The 13,440-nt window shown below is 41.6% G+C and overlaps 1 protein-coding gene across 1 annotated transcript; it reads left to right on the plus strand.

Moving 5' to 3' along the window:
• Positions 1–1,111: 1,111 nt before the first annotated feature.
• On the plus strand, positions 1,112–11,206 carry HSPB2 (heat shock protein family B (small) member 2). Its single transcript, XM_073602436.1, has 2 exons — positions 1,112–1,273; positions 10,464–11,206. Exons 1-2 carry the CDS (start codon positions 1,180–1,182, stop codon positions 10,889–10,891), a joined length of 522 nt encoding a protein of 173 aa, XP_073458537.1. The 5' UTR covers positions 1,112–1,179; the 3' UTR covers positions 10,892–11,206.
• Positions 11,207–13,440: the final 2,234 nt, after the last annotated feature.

Genomic DNA, 13,440 nt, shown 5'->3' on the forward strand with positions numbered 1-13,440 from the left:
GCTGCGTATACATGATCGTTTTTTCCGGCAACAAATGTTCGATGGGAGCTTGTTGTCGGAAATTCCGACCGTGTGTAGGCTCCATCAGACATTTTTGTCGGAATTTCCGACAACAAAAATTTGAGAGCTGGTTCTCAAATTTTCCGACAACAAAATCCGTTGTGGCCAATCTTTGGGTGGAGACCAAACCTGATTTAAGCCAGCCAAGCCTGCAATCTCATGCTTGTGATAGCATTTGTTACACGTGTTCTAAGCTCCCTGTTTGTCTGCCCTGCTCTGCTAGATTGAATTCCCTCGTTGATGACCTTAGATCGGATGTTGACTACTCTCTGAACTCTGCCTGCCATTTCATTACAGATTTATTCCTAACTATTCTGAACCTTGCCTGCCTTGTACCTGGACTGTCATTGACCCACTCTGCCTGCCTGCCAACCGCAAGTACCTGTTTGCTTTGCTCAGTTCATGTCTGGCCCGGCATGGTAGTCAGGCAATATAGCATTGTGTATAAGTCCTGGGGGCATCTGAGTACTGGTAGGCCTGCTTGCCTTATGGTAGGGGGCTTCTAAAGGTGAAGAACACAGAAGCTAGGTATAGTGTCTGACCACCTGCGCTAGGTGTAAGAGTAACACCCTAAAAACATAAAGTGTCTATTAATCCAACTTGCTAATAGGATCACCATATTGAAAGCTAAAAAATATACAAAAGGATTCATCTTTTTGACATTAAACAAACATATGCAACAATATATTTGAAGTGTTTGAGTTCAGTTTTACTTGAACAGCACAGGGCAAACTCTATCATCATCACAATTCTGCTATTATAAACCATGACCAGCATTGCAAAAAAATTTGTAGGGATAGAAACAATAGCAGCTCAATAATCTAGTCTTTCCTGTATTCTTCAGTGAGCTTCTGGAATGTAGTCTGAAGAACATAGCTCATTGTGTCGGGGCACTAATGCTATTTGTACACAGTGAAAATACATTATAGTTTATCTCTTTTCTATTCAAGGTAAGTCCTAATCCTTTGTATTTAGGACTATTTTAAGCCATATTTTGTCACAGCACTCCCCTCCCTTTAACTTTCCACTAATAAAACATGAAGCCACTGCATCCCATTGCTTTTGCAAGGAGCAATCTATAAAGACAATCAACTCCCGAGCTCAGTATCTTTTCATCTAATGGAGGATAAAACTGTGCCCCATGCCTATCCCATGAGTGTTGAGTATGAGTTTGCTAATCCAACACGGATATTTGATCAAAACTTTGGTGAAGGTAAGTAGAAAAAAGTTAAAATTTATTTTTATCCACATGCAATGGTTGAATTATAAAAGGAGAATTGATAACATTGTTTAAGACTGAAGATATTTTATTCACTTAACAATCCCATTGAGAGAGTCCAGAGTAGTGGTCGTAATCAAAAAATACAGCACAATAAAGATGTGCAATAAACAGCACCATAATGTAAGCACTAACATTTTGTTTACTGCTGTCAGACAAATGCTGGAATTTGATATGTTATATACAGTATCTCACAAAAGTGAGTACACCCTTCACATTTTTGTAAATATTTTATTATATCTTTTCATGTGACAACACTGAAGAAATTACACTTTGCTACAATGTAAAGTAATGAGTGTACAGCTTGTATAACAGTGTCAATTTGCTGTCACCTCAAAATAACTCAACACACAGCCATTAATGTCTAAACCACTGGCAACAAAAGTGAGTACACCCCTAAGTGAAAATGTCCAAATTGGGCCCAATTAGCTATTTTTCCTCCCCGGTGTCATGTGACTCGTTAGTGTTACAAGGTCTCAGGTGTGAATGGGGAGCAGGTGTGTTAAATTTGGTATTATCGCTTTAACTCTCTCATACTGGTCACTGGAAGTTCAACATGACACTTCATGGCAAAGAACTCTCTGAGGATCTAAAAAAAAGAATTGTGGCTCTACATTAAGATGGCCTAGGCTATAAGAAGATTGCCAAGACCCTGAAACTGAGCTGCAGCACAGTGGCCAAGACTATACAGCGGCTTAACAGGACAGGTTCCACTCAGAACATGTCTCGCCATGGTCGACCAAAGGGGTTGAGTGCATTTGCTCAGCGTCACATCCAGAGGTTGTCTTTGGCAAATAGATGTATGAGTGCTGCCAGCATTGCTGCAGAGGTTGAAGGGGTGGGGGGTCAGCCTGTCAGTGCTCAAATCATACGCCACACACTGCATCAAATTGGTCTGCATGGCTTCTAAAGATGATGCACAAGAACGCCCGCAAACAATTTGCTGAAGACAAGCAGACTAAGGACATTGATTACTGGAACCATGTCCTGTGGTCTGATGAGACCAAGACAAACTTATTTGGTTCAGATGGTCTCAAGCGTGTGTGGCGGCAACCAGGTGAGGAGTACAAAGACAAGTGTGTCTTGCCTACAGTCAAGCATGGTGGTGGGAGTGTCATGGTCTGGGGCTGCACGAGTGCTGCCAGCTGCCAGTTCATTGAGGGAACCATGAATACCAACATGTACTGTGACATACTGAAGCAGAGCATGATCCCCTCCCTTCAGAGACTGGGCCGTAGGGCAGTATTCCAACATGATGACGACCCCAAACACACCTCCAAGGCGACCAATGCCTTGCTAAAGAAGCTGAGGGTAAAAGGCAGTGATGGGAGTAAGTCACACATGTGCAAGTCACAAGCAAGTCTCAAGTCTTAACCTTCAAGTCATAAGCAAATCCCAAGTTACTGTGGCGAAAAGCAAGCAAGTCAAGTCGAGTCCCTGCTAGAAGTCAAGCAAGTCAAGTCAAGTCATTTATTTTGGTCAAGTCACAAATTAAGTCAAAATACTGATCTACCCCGAAGCCGGGACCCGGGGGGAGCTTTCTTTTGTGGGGGGGGGGTGGCTTTTGCCTAGGCCAAGACACAGAACTGGTGGTGCCAAGTCATTGCAAGTCATTGCAAGTCAAATAGCCCAAGTCAAAGTCAAGTCGCAAGTCATTAGTGACAAGTCAAAGTCAAGTCGAGTCATTTATTTAATTTTGTCAAGCAAGTCGCAAGTCCTCAAACAGGTGACTCGAGTCTGACTCGAGTCAAGTCATGTGACTCGAGTCCCCCACCTCTGGTAAAAGGTGATGGACTGGCCAAGCATGTCTCCAGACCTAAACCCTATTGAGCATCTGTGGGGCATCCTCAAATGGAAGGTGAAGGAGCGCAAGGTCTCTAACATCCACCAGCTCTGTGATGTCATCATGGAAGAGAGGAAGAGGACTCCAGTGGCAACCTGTGAAGCTCTGGTGAACTCCATGCCCAAAAGGGTTAAGGCAGGGCTGGAAAATAATGGTGGCCACACAAAGTATTGACACTTTGGGCCCAATATGGACATTTTCACTTAGGTATGTACTCACTTTTGTTGCCAGCAGTTAAGACATTAATGGCTGTGTGTTGAGTTATTTTGAGGGGACAGCAAATTTACATGGTTATACAAGCTGTACACTGCCTACTTTACATTGTAGCAAAATGTCCTGTCTTCAGTGTTGTCACATGAAAAGATATAATAAAATATTTTCAAAAATGTGAGGGGTGTACTCACTTTTGTGAGATACTGTACATTTATTCTTATTCACTAGCTGTCAGGGAAGTTGTATTATGTTTCCTACCAAAATACAGTGCAGATTATTTTTCCTGGAAGTTCTATTACTCATGTTCATAACAAAGAGTTTTGGGGTACAGTTAGCTAGTTTTCATTGGATTTCTTACTGTGAGCAGCTGATCTGAATTCTGATTAGTTATTTTGGAATGCTAAACACCATTGTTGGAATGAGATGGTTATATATAACCTGCAGTATTACAGTATCTCAAAATGTGGAATTTTAAAAAATTGTGAAATTCTTGTATTTTACAATCCCGTATCTCTACTTTTACTGCTGGGTGCTGAGTTGCCCCTTAAAATAAACCTGTTCTTATAACTTATGTAGTGTTTAGGCAGGGTTGCTAAAAATTTAGTTTTGCCAGATAGTAATTGTCCTGGTTAATTGTTAGTAGATCCACTGATTCCTCTCTAATTCTGGAATTGCTGCACCTTTTTTCTTCTGTCACTAGGTGGCACTGTGCCTGCTGACATTAGATTGACAAGGGCTCCACAAGGTCAGATTATAAATGGATGGGCGTCTCAGCCAGGGGTTTCTTTAGTCCCTTGGCCTGCTGGGAGAGCCTATTTATTGGGGTGGAGTCAGGTGATCGGGGTTCTGTGCCACCTGGACGGCTGTCTGGGTGGACGTGTGTTATGTCACCCCAGGCTGCTAGGCAGGAAGCCTGAGGCCTATCCCGGGGACACCTGGCTGCTAGGCTGCCTAAGGCCTATCCAGGAGCAGGAGAAGCAGCGTAGGGTTGGGACTGCAGGATTGGAGTCCAAACAAGTTGCGAAGGTTGTTGTTGGAGGTAAAAAGGAAGCAGTCGGCACTAAGGGACCATCCTCCTTGTTACCGGAGTCCACTGTATGTAAGCTTGAGCAAGTACCAGAACAGTCTTCTCACCAGCCATGGATGAAGCTTCAGCGAAGTGCCAAGCCAGGGACCCAGCAGGTTAGCGGGGGTGACGCTTGAGGAGTACACAGCGGGATAGCTGTGGAAGAGCTCAGGAGATTCAGTGACGTTTGGATCTGGAAGTCTAGTGAGAGACTGGGAGCTCAATGAGTGAAGATCTACAGTGGGATACTGTGAGATAAGAGAAGAACTATTCTGTGTTACCAACAGTTATGTGCAAATACCTTTAGTGACTGTAAGTTCAGTTGCCATAGAAGATGGCCGCCCTACTCCTACATCCGGCTGGAGGTCTTTCCCTGTATAGCTGTCTACCTATAGAGACTCGGAGTCTGTCAATTATCATTGCATCTACTCAAAGGTGTCCTGACCCTAACCCGCTCTCCCACAGTTCTTGTTAAGAGACAATAAATCTCTTGTTCGCATTCAAAAAGTGACTGGCGCCCATCATTTCATCTTGCATTACACCCACCATACCCATTAACCCACTCTACAAGGAAGGATGTCAGCTCTGCCAACTCTTGAAGTCACCATTAGGCTTTTGGAGGCCCGGGACTTTGCTACACTTATAATACAAACCAGCATAAGGGGATGCAAGTAGACATCACAAGGTGCTGTTACATGACAGTAACTTATTACAATCCCTCTTCTTCTATTGAGCAGTATACAATTTTGCATTATGGGATGTGACAGCGGCACATAGTGGCTGCTGGGAAATGCAGAGAGGAAATGTTAAAAAAGTAGTCCTATGCACTGGCACATTTAAGTACCTTAAAAACCACTCTAAAGGGCAACTCAGAACTGAGCAGTATAGCAGACGTAGGCGATAGAAACATGTAAATATTACAAATGTTTCAGAATGTTCTGTTTAATGACCAGTTTATACAGTTTATATTCAAAATGTTACCCATCTGTGTGGCCCACCAGCTTGCTATTCCCTGTAGACAGGGTTCATAAAAATCTAAGAACAATTGGGTGATCTTTAAGAATCTAGTACAATACGTTATCAGGAGGATGTATGAGAAGCTGGGAACAAATGCTCATTAAACCTCTATATTTCACAAATTGAAGCTGACCGCTGCGCTGACCAAAAGACTGAGTCTCCTTCAGTTCTTGATGTTTTTCGAGCCTAGACTACAGAAGTCTGGAAAAACATTCCTCATCTAATAAATCTGTATTTATGTTGCAACATGCAGGCAGTTGGACCCAAATTATGTCATGGAACCATATTGCCTTGCAACAGCGGTTCAGGCTGGAGGTGGTGTAAATGTATATAGATAATGTTTTCATGGTAAACATTAGGCTCCATAATAACAACTGAGTATCATAGTAGCGGACTATGTGCACCCTAATAACATTGAACGTTTTATTGCAGCTTTGACCTGGTAACTGTGGCTGGAGTAAGGGTATAAATAGATAAACAGCTGCTCTGTTTCTGATTGTCCGCTGGCATAAATAGGGCCAGGGCAATGACATTTTATCCAGATGACTTAGCATTCTTTAAATATAACATCTATCTAGTCCAAATTAAATAAGAGCAGTCTTGTGTACTGTATATAAACTGTTGTAACCCCTATCTTCTAAAACATGCTGGTTTACAAACTGCATTTACTCCATAGCAAACATCGCTGACAATCAACAGCGTGATTCTGTATACAGAAGTCTCCAGTTTTAAAGAAAAACCTATCATAAAAGAAATATGTAAGCTGTAATTTTTACCTTCTGTTTCCAATGCTAGCTGCCTGGTTGCTACACTATATTACAAAAAGTATTGGGGCGCCTACCTTTACACATACATGAACTTTAATGGCATTCCAGTCTTAGTCCGTAGGGTTCAATATTGAGTTGGCCCACCATTTGCAGCTATAATGGCTTCAACTCTTCTGGGAAGGCTGTCCACAAGGTTTAGGAGTGTGTCTATGGGAATGTTTGACCATTCTTCCAGAAGCGCATTTGTGAGATCAGACACTTATTTGGACGAGAAGGCCTGGCGCGCAGTCTCCACTCTAATTCATCCCAAAGGTGTTCTATCGGGTTGAAGTCACAACTCTGTGCAGGCCAGTCAAGTTCCTCCACCCCAAACTTGCTCATCCATGTCTTTATGGACATTGCTTTGTACACTGGTCCAAATAATTTGGTGGAGGGGAGATTATGGTTGGGGAGTTGTTTTTCAGGGATTGGGCTTGGCCCCTTAGTTATAGTGAAAGGAACTCTTAAGGCATCAGCATACCAAGAGACATTTTGGACAATTTCATGCTCCCAACTTTGTGGGAAAAGTTTGGGGATGGCCCCTATCTGATGCAACATGACTGTGCACCAGTGCACAAAGCAAGGTCCATAAAGACATGGATGAGCGAGTTTGGGGTGGAGGAACTTGACTGGCCTGCACATAGTCCTGACCTCAACCCAATAGAACACCTTTGGGATGAATTAGAGCGAAGACTATGAGTCAGGCCTTCTCGTTCAATATCAGTGCCTGACCTCACATATGTGTGTAGCACCCTCTACCTGAAGGTAGGTGCTAGAGTAGGATTTTCCTAAGTTCAGGAATATATGCAGGTAAATTTAGGCAGGCTTATGCTGTATGCTGGGCCTGTCTGTTTTGATTTTGGGACTGGGAGTGTTCAGTGTAGTGGTGGGTGTGGTCACCTGTGCTCTGACTCAGAGGTGCCTCCCCTGCTTTCAGAAGGATTGTTCTGGAAGAGGGGTTGGAGTTGATGTTTGAGTGGCAGGCAGCTCATGTGAGAAGCTCTGACCAATTACCCTTTGGTATTGGCAGGGGGCAGGCCTCCCTTATAAGCTGAGGTCACATGCTGTCAGGGGGAGTTCTGGAGCGCAGGAACAGACAGAATGGAGTATTGAGGTGTGTGTCCCCTCGTGGGGATGTGCCGAGCGAGGAGGAGGGATGGAGGAACCCCTAGAAGGAAGCTCTAGATAAAGATCTTCATCTTTGAAAAAGGTATCAAGCTGCTGTGTCCCGGAAACACAGGACTTGGATGCTGGACAAGATCAGTACAGAAGAAGTAGCAGTAAAGTGGAAGAGAGTAGATCAGCGTTCTGTTACTTGGCCATTGTGTGTGTCTGGGCACAGAATGGCCAAGTAACCAAAGGTCAGTGTGAACAGAACAAGAGAAGTTATCAAGAGTAGTGCAGAATGTTGTGGCCGGGGAACACAACATTGACAGTAAAGGACTGGCTGAGAACAGTAGTCCGCTTATTACCATGTGTCAGGCCATCGGGGGGAGATACCGTGTTATTTCTGGTCTGGTTAGCACATTGGTAATACTCTTCCAAAGACTGTGTGGTTGTCTGACTCATTGATCCATCGGGGAGAGGCTGTGTTAGGTCTTTGGTTCTTTGATTTCCGACTACTGTCATAGTCTGCAAGGTGGAATTATTCAGAGTGATTCTTTCTTGTCACATTGTAAGTAAAGAAGTAGTGTTCAATAGTTTTGCAGAAAAAAGAGACTGAGAATATTAGATTCTCAAGCCAAGGCTATTCAATATTGTTGTACAAAACACCAAATGCTATGGGCATCTCATATCACCCTTGTTCCACCCAAGTTGTATCCTGCAATAAACGTAACTAAACCGTGCAAATGACTGGTCCTTGTCTTCACTAATCATGGGGAGTCTGGTAGCAGGGTGATTGACGGATTGCTAAGTAACCAAATCAGCAGCCCTTACATGTGGTTCTGGAAGAATGGTCAAACATTCCCATAGACACACTCGTAAACTTTGTGGACAGCCTTCCCAAAGAGTTGAAGCTGTTATAGCTGCAAAGGATGGGCCAACTCAATATTAAACCATACGGACTAAGACTAGGATGCCGTTAAAGTTCACGTGCATGTAACGGCAGGTGTCTCAATACTTTTGGTAATATAGTGTATGTTGGATTGTCCTTAATACTTTTTAAACACTATGCAGATCACTCACTTCATTTGCTGCACATTTGTTTATTTGGATACAAATGTACTGAAGCTATTGATTTTGCATACCAGCCAATCAACTAGCATTTTCAAGAGATCAGCAAAGGTAACCTACATCTTTATCTCATCACAGGTTTTTATAACAAAGCATGTGTAACCCTTATCTTGAGTTGGGTTGTTTATTGATGGCAAGGTCATTAAACGCAGGGCGGGAAACGCGCACGGAACGTGGGTTTCCTGCACCGCATTCTGGTGTGAACCAGCCCTTACTGAACATGGATGAAAACCATAACTTTGCAAATTTACACTAAGCATATCTAAACCCAAAAATTAAAATTTAATATATTGCAGTTTACCAGTCTTAGGATGTATTGGCTGCATTAGTTTTCTTATTTCAGGCTTTTTTCTCTTTGGAATCCTGCGAACAATATCCTTCCTGTCCTTAGGTCTCTACACACATTCCTTCACTGATATAGAGGATATATATAGATATAGAGAAGCCATGGCTGTCACTAGGCTGCGGTCCTGATATGGAGTATAGATGTCTTCCTCACTTTATTTCCATTACACAGGGGGGCTAGGGAAACTCTAGTGTACAGAAGATAGCTTGAAAGGAAGATAACATTGTGATTTCTTGCAAGATCAACAGATGTGTTCTGTACTTACTGAACATGTTCTAAACCTGGCTATACACTGTTAGATATTTTTAGTTCAGCTTGCAGGCTGAACCAAAAAATCTAACAGATTCCTCCTCGTTCAGTTATTGCAATTTGATAGCCAGCTCTGTGGCTGCATCTGATTGCATACAACCACTGTTTGGCTGTCAATTTTCTCCCTGTCTCCTTCCATTTTTCAATCGAAAGATGTCGGGCAAGAAGGAACTGGCAGAAATTCCCATAGTGTATGGTCAGCTTTAGACTGAGAAAGGAAAATCAATATAGCCACCACATATACGGACTGGTAAGTGCAATATATTAAAATGTTGTTATTGGCTTTAGATATAGCTTAAATGTTGATTCTGCATTTTTAGTTTTTTTTTTTTAAAAGGTCTGTAAGTGCAAGCACTGTGAAAAATTGGCACTTCTTCCTGTGCTGGTTTTAAAGATTTACTATTCACTGAACATTCAATGCATATCTGCGGCAAATACACATAGAAATCAGACTGAGCTGTCTGGGGATGAGTTATTTGAATGAAGTATCTGTAAACAGTGAGGCTAGGGAAATGTAAAAAGAAATTAAAAACTTCTCCTGCTGGCTTAAAAAGAGAAGCAAAATGTTTCTATAAGATATTACATATTTATCAGAATAATTTTATTAATCCTGACTATAATAAGAAAAAAAAACATGTATCAAAGCCCCTGAACAACAAAATGATATAAGCTATAATCCCCTTTTATCAAGGTCCCGTGCAGTTCTTGCGTTGGTGGGGGACCAGCGTTCCCGCTTGCAATTTTTGAGGCACGATAAACACGCATATCCACATGTTGTGCATAAGGAAACCCATTAACTTCAATGAGCGTATGCGCCTTTGTCACCCAAAAAAAAAAGCTCCTGCTCCCTTTTGGGTGAAATGCTTCACGCAATTTTTAAAATCGCATAATAGCCATGCGATTTTGTCATGGGACAATTACGGCAAAATTGCACCGGGTTTGAGATGTCATTAACATTAATGGCACCTAAAAACCTATCATACGTTTTGGCAAGATTTAGAATCATGGGCAGATTTGGAGCGATTCTGCCCTAGATTTCAAATCGCTTAATGCGATTGGGGCTAAAAACTGTTCCCTGACCACTGTATTTTATACATCTGTATTGCATTTTGCTATTAAATTGTCAGTGATGTCAATATAAACACATTATTACTCTCTCAGGCCTGGCAAAGGTTAATCATATGCCAATACATGTCTTAAAACCAATGGTGCATTTTTATTCTATACTATATAGTATAATTTTTACTGTAAAAAAGCTATACATTTATCCACTTTTATTTCATTTATAGGTATAGCTTCAGAGGACCTACTCTGCCCAACATTATATCATGGCTATTATGTTAGACCCAGAAGAAATAAAACACTTGACGGAGGCTTCTCTGAGGTTAGCTGGAACCAGAACAAATTCCAAGTCTTCCTCGATGTTTGCCATTTTCTTCCAGATGAGATCAATGTCCGTACTATTGACAACCTACTAGAGGTGACTGCCCGGCACCCACAGAAGATAGACAGACATGGTTTTATCACCAGGACATTTAATAGAACATACATTCTACCCCTGGATGTGGACCCTCTACTAGTGAAAGCTACACTGTCTCATGATGGGATTCTCAGCATTGAAGCTCCCAAAAAAGGTGTAGATCTGAAAGAAGTGGTGAATACAGTGAAGATAGAAGTTGAGAAACCATCTTTGGTAGAAGAGACAACTGATAAATAAGCGGATGGGAAGACACATGTTTTAGCCTGAATTTATTTATTAACTGAAGCTATGAGTAATGTTTGACTAAACAGGGGCAACTTCTAAAAGAGAATCTGGGCTTCCAACTGATACTGTGTGATTCAATGACTCATTGGCATTGGAAACTCCATACTTAAATTAGTTGTGCTGTTTAGCCTACTTTAATGTTTCTTACTGCAGGCTCCTTTCATGTGCTCAGAACCTCCATCTACCCGAACACCTATTGCATTGAGACTGCTGATAAACAAATATGGGAATGGTTGCCTAATTTGAAATGTCCAATAAAATTTTTAGCATGGCTATTTTCAGTACTTATTGTAATTTTTCCTGTGGAAATTGTGTAATTTATTGCCATTAAAATACTTGAGAGAGCCTGAAAAGCTAACATTAGAAGAAATAACTTTGTAGCACGATCATAGAAAAATATGGCAATCCCACAACTGTCCGGCAGAAATTTGTTTAGCATTGTCTAGCAGCAGTGCCAGATATCTTGCAAAATAGCAGAAATAATGTCAAAGAACATATCAGCAGAAAGGTTAATATAATGCAGAGATGCCATTTGTGGAAAGCTATATACACAGAGGATTTCATTATCATTATAATGTACCATACAGATCAAAGTCTTGTGGTTTGGGTGCACGTTTCAAAAGCTTGGCTAGCATAAATGCTTAGTTAAATGTGATGGTTGTTATGTAATACAAGCACCTTATAGATAAGTCGTATACAATGTTAACACAAACGGAAAAACTAGCAGGTGCGTTGATCAACAGTTTGGTATAGCACTCAGGTCTGAGGAAGGAGGACATACTCACTCTCTTCCCCCTGTATCCTGCTTGTGTGGATTTGTGTGTCCTCGAAAAGCAGCGCCGGCTGGACCGGATGCAAGCCCATTAGGATCAGCACGTCAAACGTGGTGGTGGATAGCCTTGGATGTGCTGCCAGGATCCGGGCAGCTAGGTTGAACGTCCATGGATCCCCCTTCCTCTGTCCGGATCTTGAGGTGGTTATAGGAGTGCAGCCACAGTGGAATCCTTATGCTGTATCTATCTTCACACAATCTGAGTTTGACCATTGTAGTGTTTTTAACTTTACCATATTAAAGGCGAATTACACTAGGGCAGCTTTACGCTCTCTTCGTGTTTTGTATACAATGTTAAGAAGCCTTTACATCAGAGGTTCTTAAGCTGAGGGATAGTATTATGTTAGTGTCTGATATAGAACTTAAACCAATGAATTAAATATTTGCATAAAAAGATCCTTGAAGGAATTCAATAAAGTCCTAACAACACTTTTCCAGTGGCATGGCTCTTTAACCACTTCAGCCCCGGAAGGATTTACCCCCTTCCTGACCAGAGCACTTTTTACAATTTGGCACTGCGTTGCTTTAACTGCTAATTGCGCGGTCATGCAATGCTGTACCCAAACGAAATTTGCGTCCTTTTCTTCCCACAGATAGAGCTTTCTTTTGATGGTATTTGATCACCTCTGCCATTTTTATTTTTTGCGCTATAAATGGAAAAAGACCGAAAATTTTGAAAAAAAATGATATTTTCTACTTTTTGTTATAAAAAAAATCCAATAAACTCAATTTTAGTCATACATTTAGGCCAAAATGTATTCAGCCACATGTCTTTGGTAAAAAAAAATGTCAATAAGTGTATATTTATTGGTTTGCGCAAAAGTTATAGGGCCTACAAACTAGGGTACATTTTCTGGAATTTACACAGCCTTTAATTAATGACTGCCTATGTCATTTCTTGAGGTGCTAAAATGGCAGGGAAGTACAAAACCCCCCCAAATGACCCTATTTTGGAAAGTAGACACTCCAGGGAAATTGCTGAGAGGCATGTTGAGCCCATTGAATATTCATTTTTTTTGTCCCAAGTGATTGAATAATGACAAAAAAAAATTACAAACAGTTGTCACTAAATGATATATTGCTCACACAGGCCATGGGCATATGTGGAATTGCACCCCAAAATACATTCAGCTGCTTCTCCTGAGTACGGAGATACCACATGTGTGGGACTTTTTGGGAGCCTAGCCGCGTACGGGGTCCCGAAAACCAATCATCGCCTTCATGATTTCTAAGGGCGTAAATTTTTTATTTCACTCCTCACTACCTATCACAGTTTTGAAGGCCATAAAATGCCCAGATGGCACAAACCCCCCAAATGACCCCATTTTGGAAAGTAGACACCCCAAGCTATTTGCTGAGAGGCATGTCGAGTCCATGGAATATTTTATATTGTGACACAAGTTGCGAGAAAAAGACACATTTTTTTTTTTTGCACAAAGTTTTGGAAAGTAGACACCCCAAGCTATTTACTGAGAGGTATAGTGAGTATTTTGCAGACCTCACTTTTTGTCACAAAGTTTTGAAAATTGAAAAAAAAAAATGTTTTTTCTTGTCTTTCTTCATTTTCAAAAACAAATGAGAGCTGCAAAATACTCACCGTGCCTCTCAGCAAATAGCTTGGGGTGTCTACTTTCCAAAATGGGGTCATTTGGGGGGGGGGTTTGTGCCA

This window comes from Aquarana catesbeiana, linkage group LG10, assembly GCF_042186555.1.
Source record: "Aquarana catesbeiana isolate 2022-GZ linkage group LG10, ASM4218655v1, whole genome shotgun sequence".
NCBI lineage: Eukaryota > Metazoa > Chordata > Amphibia > Anura > Ranidae > Aquarana > Aquarana catesbeiana.

Bases quoted from the DNA above. Each gene is read 5' to 3' on its own strand.
- HSPB2 (XM_073602436.1), top strand. From the start codon at position 1,180: ATGGAGGATAAAACTGTGCCCCATGCCTATCCCATGAGTGTTGAGTAT. The intron at 1,274-10,463 runs GTAAGTAGAAAA...TTTCATTTATAG, and splicing joins TGATCAAAACTTTGGTGAAG to GTATAGCTTCAGAGGACCTA.